The 21,382-nt window shown below is 46.8% G+C and overlaps 1 protein-coding gene across 2 annotated transcripts in view; it reads left to right on the top strand.

Moving 5' to 3' along the window:
* The window catches only part of nbr1b (NBR1 autophagy cargo receptor b), a 111,358-nt gene extending 92,573 nt beyond the window's left edge, over positions 1-18,785 (top strand). For both annotated transcript variants that reach the window (XM_079253491.1, XM_079253490.1), the window contains exons 18-23: positions 10,269-10,434; positions 11,300-11,515; positions 12,684-12,769; positions 12,873-12,951; positions 13,161-13,254; positions 16,214-18,785. In XM_079253491.1, coding sequence (XP_079109617.1) covers positions 10,269-10,434; positions 11,300-11,515; positions 12,684-12,769; positions 12,873-12,951; positions 13,161-13,254; positions 16,214-16,387 — 815 coding nt within the window. In that variant the 3' untranslated portion in view covers positions 16,388-18,785. The remainder of the gene's footprint in view (positions 1-10,268; positions 10,435-11,299; positions 11,516-12,683; positions 12,770-12,872; positions 12,952-13,160; positions 13,255-16,213) is intronic.
* The last annotated feature ends 2,597 nt before the right edge of the window (positions 18,786-21,382 follow it).

Genomic DNA, 21,382 nt, shown 5'->3' with positions numbered 1-21,382 from the left:
GTCGGTGATGTGACTGGTTTAACAGGGAACAGCCAGTTTAACTAGGAACAGGTCGGTGATGTGACTGGTTTAACAGGGAACAGCCAGTTTAACTAGGAACAGGTCGGTGATGTGACTGGTTTAACAGGGAACAGCCGGTTTAACTAGGAACAGGTCGGTGATGTGACTGGTTTAACTGGGAACAGGTCAGTGATGTGACTGGTTTAACGGGGAACAGACAGTTTAACTAGGAACAGGTCGGTGATCTGACTGGTTTAACTGGAAACAGCCAGTTTAACGAGGAACAGGTCGGTGATGTGACTGGTTTAACGGGGAACAGCCGGTTTAACTAGGTACAGGTCGGTGATGTGACTGGTTTAACGGGGAACAGCCGGTTTAACTAGGAACAGGTCGGTGATCTGACTGGTTTAACGGGGAACAGCCGGTTTAACTAGGAACAGGTCGGTGATGTGACTGGTTTAACTGGAAACAGCCGGTTTAACTAGGAACAGGTCGGTGATGTGACTGGTTTAACTGGAAACAGCCGGTTTAACTAGGAACAGGTCGGTGATGGGACTGGCTTAACTCGAAACAGCCGGTTTAACTAGGAACAGGTCGGTGATGTGACTGGTTTAACTGGAAACAGCCGGTTTAACTGGGAACAGGTCGGTGATGTGACTGGTTTAACTTGGAACTAGTTGGTAATGTGTCTGGTTTAACTGTAAACTGGTTGGTAATGTGACTGGTTTAACTGGAAACAGGTAGGTAAAGTGACTGGTTTAACTGGAAACAGTTCAGTAAAGTGACTGGTTTAACTGGAAACATATGGGTAAAGTGACTGTTTTAACTGGGAACAGCCGGTTTAACTACGAACAGGTCGGTGATGTGACTGGTTTAACGGGGAACAGCCAGTTTAACTAGGAACAGGTCGGTGATGTGACTGGTTTAACTGGGAACAGGTCAGTGATGTGACTGGTTTAACGGGGAACAGCCGGTTTAACTAGGAACAGGTCGGTGATCTGACTGGTTTAATGGGGAACAGCTGGTTTAACTAGGAACAGGTCGGTGATGTGACTGGTTTAACAGGAAACAGCCGGTTTAACTAGGAACAGGTCGGTGATGTGACTGGTTTAACTGGGAACAGGTCAGTGATGTGACTAGTTTAACGGGGAACAGCCGGTTTAACTAGGAACAGGTCGGTGATGTGACTGGTTTAACTAGGAACAGGTCGGTGATCTGACTGGTTTAACAGGGAACAGCCGGTTTAACTAGGAACAGGTCGGTGATGTGACTGGTTTAACTGGGAACAGCCGGTTTAACTGGGAACAGGTCGGTGATGTGACTTGTTTAACGGGGAACAGCCGGTTTAACTAGGAACAGGTCGGTGATGTGACTGGTTTAACAGGGAACAGCCGGTGTAACTAGGAACAGGTCGGTGATGTGACTTGTTTATCGGGGAACAGCCGGTTTAACTAGGAACAGGTCGGTGATGTGACTGGTTTAACGGGGAACAGCCGGTTTAACTAGGAACAGGTCGTGATGTGACTGGTTTAACAGGGAACAGCCAGTTTAAGTAGGAACATGTCGGTGATGTGACTGGTTTAACGGGGAACAGCCGGTTTAACTAGGAACAGGTCGGTGATGTGACTGGTTTAACGGGGAACAGCCGGTTTAACTAGGAACAGGTCGGTGATGTGACTGGTTTAACGGGAAACAGACAGTTTAACTAGGAACAGGTCGGTGATGTGACTGGTTTAACGGGGATCAGCCGGTTTAACTAGGAACAGGTCGGTGATGTGACTGGTTTAACGGGGAACAGACAGTTTAACTAGGAACAGGTCGTTGATGTGACTGGTTTAACTGGAAACAGCCGTTTTAACTAGGAACAGGTCGGTGATGTGACTGGTTTAACGGGGAACAGCCGGTTTAACTAGGAACAGGTCGGTGATGTGACTGGTTTAACGGGGAACAGACAGTTTAACTAGGAACAGGTCGGTGATGTGACTGGTTTAACTGGAAACAGCCGGTTTAACTGGGAACAGGTCGTTGATGTGACTGGTTTAACTGGAAACAGCCGTTTTAACTAGGAACAGGTCGGTGATGTGACTGGTTTAACGGGGAACAGCCGGTTTAACTAGGAACAGGTCGGTGATGTGACTGGTTTAACAGGGAACAGCCGGTGTAACTAGGAACAGGTCGGTGATGTGACTTGTTTAACGGGGAACAGCCGGTTTAACTAGGAACAGGTCGGTGATGTGACTGGTTTAACGGGGAACAGCCGGTTTAACTAGGAACAGGTCGTGATGTGACTGGTTTAACAGGGAACAGCCAGTTTAAGTAGGAACATGTTGGTGATGTGACTGGTTTAACGGGGAACAGCCGGTTTAACTAGGAACAGGTCGGTGATGTGACTGGTTTAACGGGGAACAGCCGGTTTAACTAGGAACAGGTCGGTGATGTGACTGGTTTAACGGGAAACAGACAGTTTAACTAGGAACAGGTCGGTGATGTGACTGGTTTAACTAGGAACAGACAGTTTAACTAGGAACAGGTCGTTGATGTGACTGGTTTAACTGGAAACAGCCGTTTTAACTAGGAACAGGTCGGTGATGTGGCTGGTTTAACGGGGAACAGCCGGTTTAACTAGGAACAGGTCGGTGATGTGACTGGTTTAACGGTGAACAGCCGGTTTAACTAGGAACAGGTCGGTGATGTGACTGGTTTAACTGGAAACAGCCGGTTTAACTAGGAACAGGTCGGTGATGTGACTGGTTTAACTGGGAACAGCCGGTTTAAATAGGAACAGGTCGGTGATGTGACTGGCTTAACTGGAAACAGCCGGTTTAACTAGGAACAGGTCGGTGATGTGACTGGTTTAACTGGAAACAGCCGGTTTAACTAGGAACAGGTCGGTGATGTGACTGGTTTAACTGGGAACAGGTCAGTGATGTGACTGGTTTAACGGGGAACAGCCGGTTTAACTAGGAACAGGTCGGTGATGTGACTGGTTTAACTGGGAACAGCCGGTTTAACTAGGAACAGGTCGGTGATGTGACTGGTTTAACTCGAAACAGCCGGTTTAACTAGGAACAGGTCGGTGATGTGACTGGCTTAACTCGAAACAGCCGGTTTAACTAGGAACAGGTCGGTGATGTGACTGGTTTAACTGGAAACAGCCGGTTTAACTAGGAACAGGTCGGTGATGTGACTGGTTTAACTGGGAACAGGTCAGTGATGTGACTGGTTTAACGGGGAACAGCCGGTTTAACTAGGAACAGGTCGGTGATGTGACTGGTTTAACTGGGAACAGCCGGTTTAACTAGGAACAGGTCGGTGTTGTGACTGGTTTAACGGGGAACAGCCGGTTTAACTAGGAACAGGTCAGTGATGTGACTGGTTTAACGGGGAACAGCCGGTTTAACTAGGAACAGGTCAGTGATGTGACTGGTTTAACGGGGAACAGCCGGTTTAACTAGGAACAGGTCGGTGATGTGACTGGTTTAACGGGGAACAGCCGGTTTAACTAGGAACAGGTCGGTGATGTGACTGGTTTAACTGGAAACAGCCGGTTTTACTAGGAACAGGTCGGTGATGTGACTGGTTTAACTGGAAACAGCCGGTTTAACTAGGAACAGGTCGGTGATGTGACTGGTTTAACTGGAAACAGCCGGTTTAACTGGGAACAGGTCGGTGATGTGACTGGTTTAACGGGGAACAGCCGGTTTAACTGGGAACAGGTCGGTGATGTGACTGGTTTAACGGGGAACAGCCGGTTTAACTAGGAACAGGTCGGTGATGTGACTGGTTTAACAGGGAACAGCCAGTTTAACTAGGAACAGGTCGGTGATGTGACTGGTTTAACAGGGAACAGCCAGTTTAACTAGGAACAGGTCGGTGATGTGACTGGTTTAACAGGGAACAGCCAGTTTAACTAGGAACAGGTCGGTGATGTGACTGGTTTAACAGGGAACAGCCGGTTTAACTAGGAACAGGTCGGTGATGTGACTGGTTTAACTGGGAACAGGTCAGTGATGTGACTGGTTTAACGGGGAACAGACAGTTTAACTAGGAACAGGTCGGTGATCTGACTGGTTTAACTGGAAACAGCCAGTTTAACGAGGAACAGGTCGGTGATGTGACTGGTTTAACGGGGAACAGCCGGTTTAACTAGGTACAGGTCGGTGATGTGACTGGTTTAACGGGGAACAGCCGGTTTAACTAGGAACAGGTCGGTGATCTGACTGGTTTAACGGGGAACAGCCGGTTTAACTAGGAACAGGTCGGTGATGTGACTGGTTTAACTGGAAACAGCCGGTTTAACTAGGAACAGGTCGGTGATGTGACTGGTTTAACTGGAAACAGCCGGTTTAACTAGGAACAGGTCGGTGATGGGACTGGCTTAACTCGAAACAGCCGGTTTAACTAGGAACAGGTCGGTGATGTGACTGGTTTAACTGGAAACAGCCGGTTTAACTAGGAACAGGTCGGTGATGTGACTGGTTTAACTGGAAACAGCCGGTTTAACTGGGAACAGGTCGGTGATGTGACTGGTTTAACTTGGAACTAGTTGGTAATGTGTCTGGTTTAACTGTAAACTGGTTGGTAATGTGACTGGTTTAACTGGAAACAGGTAGGTAAAGTGACTGGTTTAACTGGAAACAGTTCAGTAAAGTGACTGGTTTAACTGGAAACATATGGGTAAAGTGACTGTTTTAACTGGGAACAGCCGGTTTAACTACGAACAGGTCGGTGATGTGACTGGTTTAACGGGGAACAGCCAGTTTAACTAGGAACAGGTCGGTGATGTGACTGGTTTAACTGGGAACAGGTCAGTGATGTGACTGGTTTAACGGGGAACAGCCGGTTTAACTAGGAACAGGTCGGTGATCTGACTGGTTTAATGGGGAACAGCCGGTTTAACTAGGAACAGGTCGGTGATGTGACTGGTTTAACAGGAAACAGCCGGTTTAACTAGGAACAGGTCGGTGATGTGACTGGTTTAACTGGGAACAGGTCAGTGATGTGACTAGTTTAACGGGGAACAGCCGGTTTAACTAGGAACAGGTCGGTGATGTGACTGGTTTAACTAGGAACAGGTCGGTGATCTGACTGGTTTAACAGGGAACAGCCGGTTTAACTAGGAACAGGTCGGTGATGTGACTGGTTTAACTGGGAACAGCCGGTTTAACTGGGAACAGGTCGGTGATGTGACTTGTTTAACGGGGAACAGCCGGTTTAACTAGGAACAGGTCGGTGATGTGACTGGTTTAACAGGGAACAGCCGGTGTAACTAGGAACAGGTCGGTGATGTGACTTGTTTATCGGGGAACAGCCGGTTTAACTAGGAACAGGTCGGTGATGTGACTGGTTTAACGGGGAACAGCCGGTTTAACTAGGAACAGGTCGTGATGTGACTGGTTTAACAGGGAACAGCCAGTTTAAGTAGGAACATGTCGGTGATGTGACTGGTTTAACGGGGAACAGCCGGTTTAACTAGGAACAGGTCGGTGATGTGACTGGTTTAACGGGGAACAGCCGGTTTAACTAGGAACAGGTCGGTGATGTGACTGGTTTAACGGGAAACAGACAGTTTAACTAGGAACAGGTCGGTGATGTGACTGGTTTAACGGGGATCAGCCGGTTTAACTAGGAACAGGTCGTTGATGTGACTGGTTTAACTGGAAACAGCCGTTTTAACTAGGAACAGGTCGGTGATGTGACTGGTTTAACGGGGAACAGCCGGTTTAACTAGGAACAGGTCGGTGATGTGACTGGTTTAACGGGGAACAGACAGTTTAACTAGGAACAGGTCGGTGATGTGACTGGTTTAACTGGAAACAGCCGGTTTAACTGGGAACAGGTCGTTGATGTGACTGGTTTAACTGGAAACAGCCGTTTTAACTAGGAACAGGTCGGTGATGTGACTGGTTTAACGGGGAACAGCCGGTTTAACTAGGAACAGGTCGGTGATGTGACTGGTTTAACAGGGAACAGCCGGTGTAACTAGGAACAGGTCGGTGATGTGACTTGTTTAACGGGGAACAGCCGGTTTAACTAGGAACAGGTCGGTGATGTGACTGGTTTAACGGGGAACAGCCGGTTTAACTAGGAACAGGTCGTGATGTGACTGGTTTAACAGGGAACAGCCAGTTTAAGTAGGAACATGTCGGTGATGTGACTGGTTTAACGGGGAACAGCCGGTTTAACTAGGAACAGGTCGGTGATGTGACTGGTTTAACGGGGAACAGCCGGTTTAACTAGGAACAGGTCGGTGATGTGACTGGTTTAACGGGAAACAGACAGTTTAACTAGGAACAGGTCGGTGATGTGACTGGTTTAACGGGGAACAGACAGTTTAACTAGGAACAGGTCGTTGATGTGACTGGTTTAACTGGAAACAGCCGTTTTAACTAGGAACAGGTCGGTGATGTGGCTGGTTTAACGGGGAACAGCCGGTTTAACTAGGAACAGGTCGGTGATGTGACTGGTTTAACGGGGAACAGCCGGTTTAACTAGGAACAGGTCGGTGATGTGACTGGTTTAACGGTGAACAGCCGGTTTAACTAGGAACAGGTCGGTGATGTGACTGGTTTAACTGGAAACAGCCGGTTTAACTAGGAACAGGTCGGTGATGTGACTGGTTTAACTGGGAACAGCCGGTTTAAATAGGAACAGGTCGGTGATGTGACTGGCTTAACTGGAAACAGCCGGTTTAACTAGGAACAGGTCGGTGATGTGACTGGTTTAACTGGAAACAGCCGGTTTAACTAGGAACAGGTCGGTGATGTGACTGGTTTAACTGGGAACAGGTCAGTGATGTGACTGGTTTAACGGGGAACAGCCGGTTTAACTAGGAACAGGTCGGTGATGTGACTGGTTTAACTGGGAACAGCCGGTTTAACTAGGAACAGGTCGGTGATGTGACTGGTTTAACTCGAAACAGCCGGTTTAACTAGGAACAGGTCGGTGATGTGACTGGCTTAACTCGAAACAGCCGGTTTAACTAGGAACAGGTCGGTGATGTGACTGGTTTAACTGGAAACAGCCGGTTTAACTAGGAACAGGTCGGTGATGTGACTGGTTTAACTGGGAACAGGTCAGTGATGTGACTGGTTTAACGGGGAACAGCCGGTTTAACTAGGAACAGGTCGGTGATGTGACTGGTTTAACTGGGAACAGCCGGTTTAACTAGGAACAGGTCGGTGTTGTGACTGGTTTAACGGGGAACAGCCGGTTTAACTAGGAACAGGTCAGTGATGTGACTGGTTTAACGGGGAACAGCCGGTTTAACTAGGAACAGGTCAGTGATGTGACTGGTTTAACGGGGAACAGCCGGTTTAACTAGGAACAGGTCGGTGATGTGACTGGTTTAACGGGGAACAGCCGGTTTAACTAGGAACAGGTCGGTGATGTGACTGGTTTAACTGGAAACAGCCGGTTTTACTAGGAACAGGTCGGTGATGTGACTGGTTTAACTGGAAACAGCCGGTTTAACTAGGAACAGGTCGGTGATGTGACTGGTTTAACTGGAAACAGCCGGTTTAACTGGGAACAGGTCGGTGATGTGACTGGTTTAACGGGGAACAGCCGGTTTAACTGGGAACAGGTCGGTGATGTGACTGGTTTAACGGGGAACAGCCGGTTTAACTAGGAACAGGTCGGTGATGTGACTGGTTTAACTGGGAACAGGTCAGTGATGTGACTGGTTTAACGGGGAACAGCCGGTTTAACTAGGAACAGGTCGGTGATGTGACTGGTTTAACTAGGAACAGGTCAGTGATGTGACTGGTTTAACGGGGAACAGCCGGTTTAACTAGGAACAGGTCGGTGATGTGACTGGTTTAACTAGGAAGATGTCGGTGATCTGACTGGTTTAACAGGGAACAGCCGGTTTAACTAGGAACAGGTCGGTGATGTGACTGGTTTAACAGGGAACAGCCGGTTTAACTAGGAACACGTCGTGATGTGACTGGTTTAACAGGGAACAGCCGGTTTAAGTAGGAACATGTCGGTGATGTGACTGGTTTAACGGGGAACAGCCGGTTTAACTAGGAACAGGTCGGTGATGTGACTGGTTTAACTGGGAACAGCCGGTTTAACTAGGAACAGGTCGGTGATGTGACTGGTTTAACGGGGATCAGCCGGTTTAACTAGGAACAGGTCGGTGATGTGACTGGTTTAACGGGGAACAGCCGGTTTAACTAGGAACAGGTCGGTGATGTGACTGGTTTAACGGGGAACAGCCGGTTTAACTGGGAACAGGTCGGTGATGTGACTGGTTTAACGGGGAACAGCCGGTTTAACTAGGAACAGGTCGGTGATGTGACTGGTTTAACGGGGAACAGCCGGTTTAACTAGGAACAGGTCGGTGATGTGACTGGTTTAACGGGGAACAGACAGTTTAACTAGGAACAGGTCGGTGATGTGACTGGTTTAACTGGGAACAGCCGGTTTAACTGGGAACAGGTCGGTGATGTGACTGGTTTAACTGGGAACAGCCGGTTTAACTAGGAACAGGTCGGTGATGTGACTGGTTTAACTGGGAACAGCCGGTTTAACTAGGAACAGGTCGGTGATGTGACTGGTTTAACGGGGAACAGCCGGTTTAACTGGGAACAGGTCGGTGATGTGACTGGTTTAACTGGGAACAGCCGGTTTAACTGGGAACAGGTCGGTGATGTGACTGGTTTAACAGGGAACAGCCGGTTTAACTAGGAACAGGTCAGTAACGTGACAAGTATGAAAATAGCATTTCAGAGAGGCAGTCTCTCAGCATTGGGATGTTTTTTTCTGGAAGAAGGTTGCAGGTCTTCAGTGTGGCTTGGACGGATTCCTCAGCTTTCAGCACAGGAAGATCAAAAGAAAATGCACATTATTGTTGGTTATCAGTTGGAGTTTCTTTTGTAACTTAAGTCTTAATTGAGCAGTAGTATATGTTTAGTCACAGTCACAACAGCAATACAATGTCCAGTTGAATTCACAACATCAACAAAGTATAGTAAAATGAAGAGAAGAAATATTAATTCATTTTCTGAACCACTTAATCCAACAAAGGGTGGCGGGGAAGCTGGAGCCTATCCCAGCAGTCTGTGGGTTAAAGGCAGGAACACCCTGGACAGCTCGCCAGTCCATCGCAGGGACACACAGAAAAACAACCACTCACACTCACTCCTAGGGGCGATTTAGAGTAACCAGTTAACCTAACATCATGTCTTTGGATGGTGGGAGGAAGCCGGAGAACCCGGAGAGAACCCACGCATACACAAGGAGAACATGCAAACTCCGCACAGAAAGGCCACTCCTGTATCTTCAGAATATGTGTTAGTCTGTCCATTTTGTATAATTCCTCCACTATTCAGCCATTGCTCCTTTGTAGGTGGGTCGGCTTTGTACCAGTCTCTAGTAATGAGTTTTCTTGCTAACAGGACCTTTACTAGATATATGTCCTCACCTTGGATGTCCTCTTCTGTCAGGTTTCCTAGGTATAGCACCAGTCCTGTTCTGGGGACCTCATAACCTAACACTGCCTTCTATACTTTCCAAACTTCTTCCCAATATACTCCAAGTTTTTGGTATTTCCAGAATATGTGTGCGTGGTCCGCCCCTTCCTGACCACACAGCCTCCAACACACCTTCTGTTCTGGCGCGTTCCTCCCTTTTGTCTGTGGGGTTATGAAACCCAGATGTTCTTCCTGCTGAACTCTCTCCACGTTCTTAATGCAGTGGTTGAATGTTGCGCCACAGTGAACTGCTCTTCCTCATTTCAGTTTCTAATTCTCTTTCCCACTTTTCTTTGGTATACAGTGTTGAGTTCACCTACATTTTAACTAAGCCTGGTAGAGTGCCGAGATCACCCTATTCATCTTCCCTTTACATGCATCAATTAGCATCTTTATTACTCCATTCTGCCCGATACTCTCATCTGTTTTTATCACTCTAACATTATAATCTCTAGTCTGTAGATATCTGAAATGATCAATCAGTTGGAGTTTATACGATTATTTTATTATTTCACTGATCTATAAATCAGTTATTTACAAACTGTTTTATTCCAACCTGTCAATAAATCAGAAGCTCTCTGTGTGAGCAGTCTGTCTCGTTTGCAGATCCAGGATCCAGATTGCTTTTAGAGAAACATTCTGTGGACAAATAAGTCCAAGTTTGAATGAAATGAAAGTTTGAAGCATCCTGGTTTGGACCTGCTATCAGGTCAAGCACACTGCTGCTAATGCTAACATGCTAACGATGATCTGAAAGGATGATTGTTTTCTCTGTTTCCTCATGTGAAGCTGATCAGACCCGCACAACCAAGTCTGAGTCCAGAGAGGCCAAACCAGAGAAGGAGAAGAGAGACGGGAAGCGAAGCCGCTCCTCTTCCTCTTCTTCAGAGGATTACATCATCATCCTCCCTGACTGCTTTGATACCAGTCGGCCGCTGGGGGAGTCCATGTACAGGTATGATGTGTGCCCGTCTGCTCGCTCATCCTGGGACTGTCACTGGGCTTCTTCAAAGTCTTCAAAGCTTCCATCTCTTCATCCAGGCTCATCAATGTCATGTAGTCTTATTTTCTTTCCTGAGAGATGGCCCTTAGCTTGATCCACTCAGAAAACACGGCCCGACATAAGTCTGCGACCAGTTTCATGTCTTACATTACTGACGTGTGTCAGCCTCAGAAAATCGAGTTAAACATCACAATCACAACTTGATTCCATGTTGTCTGTGCTTTGCTGATGGTGCGTTCAAGTTGTCTCAGAATTGTGAGCGGCTGAGCGTGGGGAGCGTCATCACCATGTGGTCGGAGTTCCAGCTGCCCCAACTCAGAAAAAAGGACACCTGCCTCCAAACAGGCAGTTTGAGGCCATCTTGTTGTGTAAACATGTTGTATGAAATCACAAACCCATCGTGAAAATGTTACCTTGACAACACCAGACAATTCAGGGTGATTGGGATTAATACCAGACATTCATGCCATTTTTTACAAACAACCCGAACAACGTAACGATTAATAACAGCCACGCTGTTTCCAGGACAACCTCAACGGACATTAAGATATAAAAAATTTGACAATGATAGATGACAGGAAGTCCTGCAGCCGCCTTTAGATCTGGAGTTCCCTGCTTGGAATTCCAAGGTCACCTCAGAATTCCAAGTTCCGAGGACAACTGGAATAAATAAAGAAAAGAATGTGCTTTAAATGTTTCTGGTAATGTGTTTAAAACTTATTTCATAATGTTCCTAAAAGGTCTCTAAAAAGTGTTGAATTGAACGTCCTGAAACCTGCAGGAACCCTGGTAAAACTCTTCTTCTGCTGCCCTGCAGCTCTGCTCTGTCCCGGCCGGGGGACTCCCCCTCAGACCCAGATGGTCCTGCGTCTGACCGCGCGGCCGGCACCACGGAGAAGGAGCCAGATGTGACGGCCGAAGCTCCACGAATGGACACGTGTCCCAGTGACATGCTGTGCACGTCTCAGACGCTGGACGATGAACCTCTGATCCCTGAGGTGGTGGCTCCGCCCATCGCCACCTTCACACCGAGGTCAGGACTGACGTCTGTTCAAGACCAAAAAAAAACTTTGCAGAAATAACAGAAATGATTATGACCTTTAGAAGGAAAAAGTTTGACTTTCATTCATCAAAACCAGAGAATTCCCCAAAAACTCAGGTTTAATAACAGCAGAATGTCGTCCAGCCATGTTTTATACCCTGTAGGTCAGTCATCTTACCGTCTGAGCTGATGGTGGGTCTGATGGATGATTCATCCAGTCATGTTTTATACCCTGTAGGTCAGTCATCTTACCGTCTGAGCTGATGGTGGGTCTGATGGATGATTCATCCAGTCATGTTTTATACCCTGTAGGTCAGTCATCTTACCGTCTGAGCTGGTGGTGGGTCTGATGGATGATTCATCCAGTCATGTTTTATTCCCTGTAGGTCAGTCATCTTACCGTCTGAGCTGGTGGTGGGTCTGATGGATGATTCATCCAGTCATGTTTTATTCCCTGTAGGTCAGTCATCTTACCGTCTGAGCTGATGGTGGGTCTGATGGATGATTCATCCAGTCATGTTTTATACCCTGTAGGTCAGTCATCTTACCGTCTGAGCTGATGGTGGGTCTGATGGATGATTCATCCAGTCATGTTTTATACCCTGTAGGTCAGTCATCTTACCGTCTGAGCTGGTGGTGGGTCTGATGGATGATTCATCCAGTCATGTTTTATACCCTGTAGGTCAGTCATCTTACCGTCTGAGCTGATGGTGGGTCTGATGGATGATTCATCCAGTCATGTTTTATACCCTGTAGGTCAGTCATCTTACCGTCTGAGCTGATGGTGGGTCTGATGGATGATTCATCCAGTCATGTTTTATTCCCTGTAGGTCAGTCATCTTACCGTCTGAGCTGATGGTGGGTCTGATGGATGATTCATCCAGTCATGTTTTATACCCTGTAGGTCAGTCATCTTACCGTCTGAGCTGGTGGTGGGTCTGATGGATGATTCATCCAGTCATGTTTTATTCTCTGTAGGTCAGTCATCTTACCGTCTGAGCTGATGGTGGGTCTGATGGATGATTCATCCAGTCATGTTTTATTCCCAGTATAAGATCAGTCATTTTACCGTTTGAGCTGATGGTGGGTCTGATGGATGATCTGTGGAAATGTTGCCTTCTCCGGCTGCTGGAAATAAACATGATGTCTAAATGTTCAGGCTGGAGAGCAGCCAGGATGTGGAAGCTTCCAGCGCTGCAGGAGGAGCAGACCACTCGGGTTCAGACCTCTACAAAACTGGTGAAGGTGAACACACTTCTCTCTTACTGGCCGGCGGGGTGTTGTCTCATGGGACAACTGGGGCCAGATGACACGTTGTCCATAATTATGTCTTTTTCTTCTCCTACAGCCTCTGGACCTGATCAGGCAGAGACAGGTGATGCTGAAGCTGCTGTGGACACAGAGGACAACAATCCAGATGACCCCAGGTCACACATATCCTAAAGTATTTATTGTAGAAATGGGATTAAATCTGTAGGGGTTTTGGATCAGATGGAGACGTCTCAAAACATTTCTGTAATTCAGTATTCCAGTCTGGAAGTTACAAATCCCTGGACTAGTTATACTGCATTACTCTGAGACAGGATGCTCCTAATCTAACATCATCTAACATCATGTCCCTGCTTTCCTCCTCCAGTGACCCAGGCATCAGCAGTGGCCTGGTGAAAGGAGCTCTGTCAGTGGCTGCCTCTGCCTACAAAGCCCTGTTCACCGGACAGAGTCCCGCTCAGGTCTGACACGGTTCCAACTTCACACTTAAAGGCTGTGAGAAACTAACCAAGCTAAACCAGTATTACCTTAGTAGTTAGTGACTATATATAAGTTACCTAGCAGCATGTTAGCATCCAGTAGTTAACAAGTTAACTAGCAGCATGTTAACATTCAGAGACCAGCAACAAGTTAACTAGCAGCATGTTAACATTCAGAAACCAGCAACAAGTTAACTAGCAGCATGTTAACATTCAGAGACCAGCAACAAGTTAACTAGCAGCATGTTAACATTCAGAAACCAGCAACAAGTTAACTAGCAGCATGTTAACATTCAGAAACCAGCAACAAGTTAACTAGCAGCATGTTAACATTCAGAAACCAGCAACAAGTTAACTAGCAGCATGTTAACATTCAGAGACCAGCAACAAGTTAACTAGCAGCATGTTAACATTCAGAGACCAGCAACAAGTTAACTAGCAGCATGTTAACATTCAGAAACCAGCAACAAGTTAACTAGCAGCATGTTAACATTCAGAGACCAGCAACAAGTTAACTAGCAGCATGTTAACATTCAGAAACCAGCAACAAGTTAACTAGCAGCATGTTAACATTCAGAGACCAGCAACAAGTTAACTAGCAGCATGTTAACATTCAGAAACCAGCAACAAGTTAACTAGCAGCATGTTAACATTCAGAAACCAGCAACAAGTTAACTAGCAGCATGTTAACATTCAGAAACCAGCAACAAGTTAACTAGCAGCATGTTAACATTCAGAGACCAGCAACAAGTTAACTAGCAGCATGTTAACATTCAGAAACCAGCAACAAGTTAACTAGCAGCATGTTAACATTCAGAGACCAGCAACAAGTTAACTAGCAGCATGTTAACATTCAGAGACCAGCAACAAGTTAACTAGCAGCATGTTAACATTCAGAAACCAGCAACAAGTTAACTAGCAGCATGTTAACATTCAGAGACCAGCAACAAGTTAACTAGCAGCATGTTAACATTCAGAAACCAGCAACAAGTTAACTAGCAGCATGTTAACATTCAGAAACCAGCAACAAGTTAACTAGCAGCATGTTAACATTCAGAAACTAGCAACAAGTTAACTAGCAGCATGTTAACATTCAGAAACCAGCAACAAGTTAACTAGCAGCATGTTAACATTCAGAGACCAGCAACAAGTTAACTAGCAGCATGTTAACATTCAGAAACCAGCAACAAGTTAACTAGCAGCATGTTAACATTCAGAAACCAGCAACAAGTTAACTAGCAGCATGTTAACATTCAGAGACCAGCAACAAGTTAACTAGCAGCATGTTAACATTCAGAGACCAGCAACAAGTTAACTAGCAGCATGTTAACATTCAGAAACCAGCAACAAGTTAACTAGCAGCATGTTAACATTCAGAGACCAGCAACAAGTTAACTAGCAGCATGTTAACATTCAGAAACCAGCAACAAGTTAACTAGCAGCATGTTAACATTCAGAGACCAGCAACAAGTTAACTAGCAGCATGTTAGCACTCAGTGGTTAAAAAGCAGCATGTTAACATTCAGGGACCAGCAACAAGTTAACTAGCAGTAGGTGAGTATATAACCTGTAACCAGTAAACCAAGCAGCATGTTCGTGTACAGCAGCAGATTAGTGTTTAGTAACTATCAACAGGTTAGCGTAAAGTGACTATCAGCAGGTTAGTTAACAGTGACTAGCAGGATATTTGTGTACAGTAAGTAGCAGCAGGTTAGCATATAATGACTAGCAGCATGTTTTTCTACAGTGACTAGCAGCAGGTTAGTTAAAAGTGACTAGCAGCATGTTTTTGAACAGCAACTAGCAGCTGGTTAGTTAACAGTAACTAGCAGCAGGTTAGCATAAAGTGACTAGCAGTAGGTTAGTTAACCGTAATCAGCAGCAGGTTAGCTTACAGTGACTGGAAGCAGGTTAGTTAACAGTAACTAGCAGCAGGTTAGTTAACCGTAACTAGCAGCAGCTTAGCCTACAGTGACTGGCAGCAGGTTAGTTAACAGTAACTAGCGGCAGGTCAGTTAACAGTAACTAGCAAGTTAGTTAGCCTACAGTAACTAGCAGGTTAGTTAGCCTACAGTAACTAGCAGCAAGTTAGCCTACAGTAACTAGCAGCAGGTTAGCGTACAGTGACTAGCAGCAGGTTATCCTACAGTAACTAGCAGCAGGTCAGTTAACAGTAACTAGCAAGTTAGTTAGCCTACAGTAACTAGCAGGTTAGTTAGCCTACAGTAACTAGCAGCAAGTTAGCCTACAGTAACTAGCAGCAGGTTAGTTAACAGTAACTAGCAGCAGGTTAACGTACAATGACTAGCAGCAAGTTAGCCTACAGTAACTAGCAGCAGGTTAGTTAACAGTAACTAGCAGCAGGTTAACGTACAATGACTAGCAGCAGGTAATCCTACAGTGACTAGCATCAGGTTATCCTACAGTGACTAGCATCAGGTTAGACTACAGTGACTAGCAGCAGATTAGTTAACAGTAACTAGCAGCAATGTAGCCTACAGTGGCTAGCAGCAGATTAGTTAACAGTAACTAGCAGCAATGTAGCCTACAGTGACTGGCATCAGGTTAGACTACAGTGACTAGCAGCAGATTAGTTAACAGTAACTAGCAGCAATGTAGCCTACAGTGGCTAGCAGCAGATTAGTTAACAGTAACTAGCAGCAATGTAGCCTACAGTGACTAGCATCAGGTTAGACTACAGTGACTAGCAGCAGATTAGTTAACAGTAACTAGCAGCAATGTAGCCTACAGTGGCTAGCAGCAGATTAGTTAACAGTAACTAGCAGCAATGTAGCCTACAGTGGCTAGCAGCAGATTAGTTAACAGTAACTAGCAGCAATGTAGCCTACAGTGGCTAGCAGCAGGTTATTTAGCAGTAACTAGCAGCAGTTTAGCGTACAGTGACTCATCTTGTGGACTGATCCTGTCTTGCTGAATGCAGCCCCCAGTGGACTCGTCCACCCAGGATACAATGATGGCCGTGCTGGAGGAGATGGGATTTGGGGACCGTCCTCTGAATCAGCGTCTGCTGAAAAAGCACAACTACAACCTGCTGGATGTGGTAAACGAGCTTGTCCAGATGACCAACAATGACTGGTACTCCACACAGTACTGATGGACCCGAGGAGGAAGGAGAACCACAGAAGAAAGCAACATGCGACGGAGAGAACAGAGGGAAACATTCACGGAGAAACGTCTGTCTTCACCAGTCTCTCTACTTTATTTATATCCATGTAACCTCAGTATGATGGACCAAACCCTCAGACCTGCTGTGGTCCTCCACCAGACCTGATGGACCAAACCCTCAGACCTGCTGTGGTCCTCCACCAGACCTGATGGACCAAACCCTCAGACCTGCTGTGGTCCTCCACCAGACCTGATGGACCAAACCCTCAGACCTGCTGTGGTCCTCCACCAGAACTGGTGGACCAAACCCTCAGACCTGCTGTGGTCCTCCACCAGACCTGATGGACCAAACCCTCAGACCTGCTGTGGTCCTCCACCAGACCTGATGGACCAAACCCTCAGACCTGATCGACCAAACTGTCGGAACTTTTGGTGAAGAACTGGTGACAGACCTTACTGTAGCATCTCCACCTTCATGTGGTTTTAAAGTTGGCTCTTTGAGCACACGCATCACGTTTTGGTGTTTTATCTGCTGCTGTGAGAGGAGTCTGCTTCTGCTGTTTCAGGAGAACAGATGGTGGACGATGATCCTCCAACCCAAACTGGTTCTGATCCTGGAGAGACTTGATGAGAACAAGGAGGTGGTGTCATGGTCCACCACTGCTCAATATCTTCTTTTAAATTATGATTATTTTACATTATAATAATGGTTAGACGGTATAGTTTAACTGGGTATCATGGTGGTGTTGTGGGAAGTTCTCTTTAAAGATGTTTTGGTTTGATTCCCTTAGAAGAGTCGATTCTTACGTCTCGCAATCGGCTTCACATTGAACCTGCTGAAGCAGGTTAACGGGCAGGAAAATGTCCTTCTTTAATCTGCGGTCTTCATCTGGCTCTTTAACAGAATGTAAGTAATAATAAGTTGTATATGTGTAAAGCTTATGAACGTGTCATATAGGTGTTGTAGTGCAGAAAGTGTCCACCAGGGGCAGATTGTATAAAATGGGAAAGTAATGCCGCAGGTCTCAGAAAGTGGAAAACTTCTGATGTGCATTTAGTTGAAAGGTTCGTATTTAAGCCTAGTTTAGTCATTATGACAGGTTCATATGTTAAATATTTTTATTCAGTGTTTGCAGAAAAGCTTCATTAATGTTATAATAGTTATAATTTAATATTTTGTTGGAACTTTTAAAATAATTGAACGTAGAACCACAACAAGCTAAACAACAAGCTCCTGAACGACTCAGCTGGAGACCCAGAACGTTGGTCGTCTCCAGTCAGAATGACTCGCAGGGTGGTGGCATCTTCACTCACGTTTTATTCCTTTACCAGAAATAAGATGACCAACATACATGTGGTATGTAGCCGTTTAGGCTGCATGTATGGAGACATGATCAGTGGTGCATATCTGTGGTTCTGATGCCATCATCAGTCCACACCATGACGGCATGAAGATGTTTCAGCTCCTGAATCAGGGACTGAGGTCAGAACATTGGAAGCTTTCCCAACATGACCATGTGGAGGCAGTAAGGTCATCTGAAACCAGAGGACTCGACTGACTCCAACCTCCAGGGATCCTCTAACAGCTGGACTGCAGCAGTACCGGCTTCGGGACCGAGGTTAGGACTTAGGTCTCCCAGAAGCCAGCGGTGTAGGTGCTCGTCTTGTCATCACATGAACACAGAAAACACGCCACCGTCTGATTTCTGGGGTTTGATGTAAAGATGAAGCTGCTGGACCAACGTTAAGGTTTAGATACAAACAGTGAAGAGTCACAACGTTGGATGGAGATTAAACCAGATCCCATCAGGACATCTGTTCTTCCCATAGAGACAAACATCGTGTCACATGATGGAGATCAGAGCAGACTGAGAATCTGATGCAGCAGCACATCTGTAAGAAGCAGTTGTACACGTACATGTTTAGCATTCTGTAGCATCCCCTCTTCCCAGATGTGGAAGCTGCCCACGCCATCGGCACTAATGCAACCCCATCCCATCAGAGATGATAAAATGTCTGTTTGATCTTCTGACATGATGTTTATGAACCTGATTTTATCTACAGTCTCACAGCTTATCTGGTTATTTTGAGGATGCTTCATCACAGCATGGCTGCATCCTCCTCCTCCTCGGTCTCTGTCGGGTATCTGCAGTAACGTCTGGGCAACATGCACCAGCAGACGTCACAGTAAGATCTCCCTGCAAGTTGTTCACAATTTATAAAACAGTCTTACAGGCTGAAGGTAAATGTCCAGGAGGTCCAGTCCTCCTGGAGGAATCCTGATGATGAGGAGGTTCTTCATCCGCCTCCAGACAGATCCATGAAGTGAGGCTGAACATTCTGGAGGTTAAAAAGTAAACTGCTGATCCCTTTAGACTTACTGTGTTGGTGGCTGAACTTCGCTGTGTTTGTGTTCGTAAGAAAAATATCGTGTTAATCTGCAGTCAGGAAAAGTTCTAATAAACACCTGCTAGATGGTCTGATCCGGTCTGGTTTCTGTTTCATGCTCATCTCACCGTTTGCTTCAGCGTTCAAACTGCTTCTGGGTCAGGAGACACCGGGTCTCATCAGATCCCTCGTTCAGTCTTCCATCCTGAACGACATAGAGACACAAACCTCCACCAGGACCCCAACTGGGGAGGAAAACCTCCACCAGGACCCCAACTGGGGAGGAAAACCTCCACCAGGACCCCAACTGGGGAGGAAAACCTCCACCAGGACCCCAACTGGGGAGGAAAACCTCCACCAGGACCCCAAACGGGGAGGAAAACCTCCACCAGGACCCCAACCGGGGAGGAAAACCTCCACCAGGACCCAACCGGGAAGGAAAACCTCCACCAGGACCCAACCGGGGAGGAAAACCTCCACCAGGACCCCAACTGGGGAGGAAAACCTCCACCAGGACCCCAAACGGGGAGGAAAACCTCCACCAGGACCCCAACTGGGGAGGAAAACCTCCACCAGGACCCCAAACGGGGAGGAAAACCTCCACCAGGACCCCAACCGGGGAGGAAAACCTCCACCAGGACCCAACCGGGAAGGAAAACCTCCACCAGGACCCAACCGGGGAGGAAAACCTCCACCAGGACCCCAACCGGGGAGGAAAACCTCCACCAGGACCCAACCGGGGAGGAAAACCTCCACCAGGACCCAACCGGGGAGGAAAACCTCCACCAGGACCCCAACCGGGGAGGAAAACCTCCACCAGGACCCCAACCGGGGAGGAAAACCTCCACCAGGACCCCAACCGGGGAGGAAAACCTCCACCAGGACCCCAACCGGGGAGGAAAACCTCCACCAGGACCCAACCGGGAAGGAAAACCTCCACCAGGACCCAACCGGGGAGGAAAACCTCCACCAGGACCCAACCGGGGAGGAAAACCTCCACCAGGACCCCAACCGGGGAGGAAAACCTCCACCAGGACCCCAACCGGGGAGGAAAACCTCCACCAGGACCCCAACCGGGGAGGAAAACCTCCACCAGGACCCCAACCGGGGAGGAAAACCTCCACCAGGACCCAACCGGGGAGGAAAACCTCCACCAGGACCCCAACCGGGGAGGAAAACCTCCACCAGGACCCCAACCGGGGAGGAAAACCTCCACCAGGACCCAACCGGAGAGCAGAGGTAGGTCGTAATGATGAAGAGGACAAAACAAACCATACAAATGTCTGAAGGCAGATTGCCTCCACTAATATAAGCCGAGCACAAAGTCACCAAGGCGTAGTGGGAAGGGTTAGATGTCGGACTTGAGCACATCTCACCAGGTCGTCTGAAGTTTTCTTCGCTCGACTGGGGGACGTTTATCTTTTTGCAAATCCTAATTAAAACCAGTTGAATGCTTTTAATTCAAATGTGACCAGCAGTGCAAAGGACCAAACTTTAGAGTTTAAAATAATCTGCACTAATCGGTCCAGAATGTAGGAGGGAAACACATGGTGACCCGGGATCAATGAAATGAAATTGAATGAAAATGAATGAAAAATACTTTATTAATCCCCAAAGGGAAATATTGTAGTATATAATAATAATAACTAGAGGAGGTCTTGTTCCGGAGGCTGATGGCTGCTGGCAGGAATGATCTTCTGTATCTTTCAGTCTTGCATCGGACCTGAAGAAGCCTCTCACTGAACACACTTTGTTGTTTCATCACTGTGTTGTGGAGAGGGTGTGAAGAATCCTCCATCATCTTCATCAGCTTGTGCAGCATTCTTCTTTGGACAATCAGCTCCAGCGGCTCCAGAGTTACTCCAAGCACAGAAGCAGCTTTCTGGATCAGTTTGTTGATTCTCTTCAAGTCTCTGGTTCTGATGCTACTACCCCAGCAGATGCTGCAAAGCTGACTGCACTCTCCACAACAGACTTATAGAAGATATGCAACATGTTGGTGCAGACGTTAAACCATCTCAGCTTCCTTAAGAAGTACAGTCTGCTCTGACCTTTCTTGTAGATGTAGTCAGTGTTGCATTTCCAGTCCAGTTTGTTGTCCAGCTGAACTCCAAGATACTTGTATTCCTCCACCACCTCCACCTCCTCTCCCAGGATGGAAACAGTGCTTTGTTTATTCTTCTTCCTCCTGAAGTCAACAATCATCTCTTTTGTTTTGCTGCTATTTAATATGAGATGATTGTCACCGCACCATTTAACAAACTGACTGACCAGTTCTCTGTACTCTGCTTCTTGTCCATCCCTGATACACCCCACAACTGCAGAGTCATCAGAGTATTTCTGCAGATGACAGGACTCAGAGTTGGACTGGAAGTCTGAGGTGTACAGAGTGAAGAGGAATGGCCAGAGTACAGTTCCTTGTGGTGCACCAGTGGCGTGGTTCTGTAGGCCAGAAGCGCTCTGCTGTGGTCGTTGTCCTTTTTCCAAAAGTCTTTTATGGTTCGAACCGCACGTTCTGCTTCCCCATTGGCTTGTGGATAATGTGGGCTGCTTGTGATGTGTGTGAACTGGTAGTCCTTCGCAAACTGTCTGAACA

The sequence above is a fragment of the Telmatherina bonti genome (assembly GCF_933228915.1).
Source record: "Telmatherina bonti genome assembly, chromosome: 14".
In the NCBI taxonomy this organism is placed as follows: domain Eukaryota; kingdom Metazoa; phylum Chordata; class Actinopteri; order Atheriniformes; family Telmatherinidae; genus Telmatherina; species Telmatherina bonti.
Note: the sequence above shows the minus strand (reverse complement) of the source record. Positions and strands in the feature narration are given on the sequence as shown.